Source organism: Miscanthus floridulus, chromosome 4 (genome assembly GCF_019320115.1).
Source record: "Miscanthus floridulus cultivar M001 chromosome 4, ASM1932011v1, whole genome shotgun sequence".
Classification (NCBI taxonomy): Eukaryota; Viridiplantae; Streptophyta; class Magnoliopsida; order Poales; family Poaceae; genus Miscanthus; species Miscanthus floridulus.
In genome coordinates, this window is record NC_089583.1 from 4469292 (window position 1) to 4472310 (window position 3019).

General features: G+C 42.6%; 1 protein-coding gene across 3 annotated transcripts; it reads right to left on the bottom strand.

The window, feature by feature from the left end:
- LOC136550826 (uncharacterized) lies at positions 1-3019 on the bottom strand. Of its 3 annotated transcripts, XM_066542418.1 has the most exons (4): positions 2880-3019; positions 1987-2135; positions 933-1881; positions 1-857 (listed from the first exon to the last, which is right to left on the bottom strand). In XM_066542418.1, exons 3-4 carry the CDS (start codon positions 1851-1853, stop codon positions 282-284), a joined length of 1497 nt encoding a protein of 498 aa, XP_066398515.1. In that variant the 5' UTR covers positions 1854-1881; positions 1987-2135; positions 2880-3019; the 3' UTR covers positions 1-281. The 3 variants fall into 3 exon arrangements, with proteins under 3 accessions (XP_066398515.1, XP_066398514.1, XP_066398513.1); XM_066542417.1 differs by having other exon boundaries at positions 1-1867; XM_066542416.1 differs by having other exon boundaries at positions 1-1881.

Sequence of the window (3019 nt, forward strand, 5' to 3'; positions counted from 1 at the left end):
ATTATGGTTCTATTATAATTGAGTAATTCCCAGCATATCTCAGCTGATGAGATACAAACAATATCACTTATACGAGACAGTGAGACAACTAAACTAAGACACAGTTGCATAAGTTCCTGATGTCGAACATACGTACTTCACTACTGCATTACAAAGACATAAACAATAAGGACTATTAGAATATGAAATAAAGATCTTTATGTTATTCATAGCTTCTCTCCTCTTGCCTTTGCATTTGTAGCATTTAACACTAAGACAATAGCTCTCGAGGATATCTATGCTTATATGTTTCTCACAGGTTTTGCTTTTCTTTCGGCTAACTGAGTTTCCTTTTCTTTTTGCATCCAGTCCATGAGAGAACTTTGCGGCCGGATGGGCACATGGGCACCCCATAAGTCGAGGAAGTGAGTGAGCACACCTAAAAAGTTCCCAATCTTCTGATCCTGTCCTCGAAGTACCTTTCTATTTGTAGGCCCCCCAAAAGTTCTCTGTGCTCTCATGTTTGTTCTTCGTTTGTTTATGCTTGGCTTCTCAACTTGAATGCGTGCAGCCCCATGTTTAGACCTCCAAATCATTTGGTATACGGACGCTTCACCGTTGTGGCAGAAGTAATCTACGGCCTTTGCTAGCATAATCTCTTCCAGTTGCTCCAAGGAGATGTCCGTATGCAAGACATGTTGCTGACCGCCATCTATCTCTACTGTTTCAGAACTTTTATTCACTGGTAGCATGTCTTCAGAAGAGCCATGGGGTGCAAAAGCAATTCCAGCTTTTAGATATGGAGAATTTTGCAGAGACATTGTGCCTTCAGACAGTGAGGTCTTTCGCTTGCTATAAACTGAATGTGACACCAGCCACTGCAAATTAAATATAATTACTGGTTCTAGCAAAACATCTGATAATCCTGCGTTTAAGTTGCTAAAATATGGAACCTCATGCTGTTGCCGCTGCTTGCAACATGACGGGTTCGGGCGAAACCATTGAGATGCAAAGTTGTGAAGATTGTAGAAATGTTCTCTGTGGTATGAAGAAGCAAATGGCACCCATGAGAAGTCTTGAGTAGGTAGTTGAGTAAGTTCGTTGGTAATATTTTCAACTATAAATTTGACATGAGGGGCAAACGACTGCAAACTCCTAACTGCAATCCCAACTATGTCTGTACTCTCTGAAAGCTGTACTATCATACTAAAGAAGATATTACCCTCTGTTGTACGATCTTTCTTTATAAATATTAGGGAAACCTCTGTTACTTGCTCTGCAGTACTAAAGGGGATCAACCATAGTTGACACTTGTAAGGCTGTTGGCTTCCTCGAACAATTTTATGGTGAAGTTCCTTACCTGCCAAAAGATTCTTGATAAGGGCGCCAAAGGGCATGACGTGACAAAGTGGTGTGCCACCAAGCTCTATGAATCTCAGGAATTCACTAGCACCATCTGCATACCACTCAAATCGTTTAACAACAGAGGGGTTCAACTCATCATTGTTGCAGTTAAAGATGGAGAAAACAAATGACTTGGTAGCATGTCCAATCCGTTTAGGAATGGAGGAATTCCTTACCCCCTGTTCCATACGTTCTTCTTCGAGGATTCTCTGCTTATGTTTGTGCAGTTTCTCATCACACTCTTGTGCAGCACGCTTCAGCTTCTTCTGCCAACGCAACATGGATGTATCAGTGATCTGCCATTTATTAGAAGTCTCAAGAGCAGCTTCCAGCCTGATGTGTGCCATCTCTAGCCTCTCAAGGTTTTGGAACGCATTTGAGTTCTGTTTCTCTTCATATTTTTGAAACAGACAAGATACAATTTGGCTAACTGACTCCTGAACAACCGTAGAACCAACAATCTCCGCCATTAGGATTGAAACATCTGCAAAAATATCCCTTCCGTGTTCAGGATATTCAACATACAACAGTAATAATGAGATATTAGATACATGAACTTTGGATCACAGGCAATGATTTGGCTTAATGGGGGTAAGAACCTACCTTTGATTGAATTGCAGACGTGAATGGTGGACACCTATCCTGTGTATAGATATGTCTTGGGGAGAAATCACACAGCGTGGTAAGATGAGAACTTAAAGAGAAGACAATGATGTCCAAGACTTTGAGGGGGAATGTGTGCATGATGGTCTCTGCAATGGAAAATTTGGTCAACAAGTCTTCGTCAACGATGAGAATATCTAGCTACTTATTCCATGTTTGAATGGAAAAAGCCAACAGGCATTAAGTTGACAGAACTCGAAGAGTTGCATTGAAGTTTCGTGGAAAAATCAATTGTAGAATGGTGCAGTAGAGTAACAAACAAGGGCAGGAATTCATCCACACAGCACTAGACAAGGAACATGGAAAAGTCTGGGTTGCTTGTCACTGGCAATTTCTGGTAGATGAAGCCAATATGTGAGTCTTTCTCGGTTCATTTTCAGGCCACCCTAGTCTGTTGACCGATGATCGACTCTCTAGCATTTTCTCTTATTTGTCATTTTTTAGTGTCCTCCCTAATTGCTCGATGCCGTGTAAATTCGGTCCAACAAACTATTGTCAGAGTGTCAGTGAAAAAGGACAGTGTTTGATACACAAAATTGCAACTGAGCGGAAAAAAGAAAGAAAGTAAAAAGTCGAACACAAAACTGCGACTGAGGAACAAAAAGGGGATTATCTCTAATGAATAAAATGGATCAGAAATACACAAAAGACAGGCTAGTTCCTCGTAGGACAGTTCGATTACAGATACTCCTGTTGCAAATTGCAATGCATCAAATATTCAACTAATAAGACAGGCTAATGCTACTCTGCTCCTGCTGCAATCGGAACTAACGGAATAACAGGCTGTGGACTCTGGACTGTGACGTCGGGATTGGGGAGCAAATCGACCGTACCTCGAGTCCACGAGAGCGCCTTCTCGTGTTGTGGGAAAGGGTGGCGTCGGCTCGGCCATCCTCTCCGCCGGCTGGCGGGACGCGCTCTTCCTCCTCCACACGGCGGTCGGCGCCGCTGCCGCGCATCGCGTCCCTCTCCA

Excerpts from the sequence above, each read along its gene's own strand:
- LOC136550826 (XM_066542417.1), bottom strand. The coding sequence starts at position 1,853 with ATGGCGGAGATTGTTGGTTCTACGGTTGTTCAGGAGTCAGTTAGCCAA.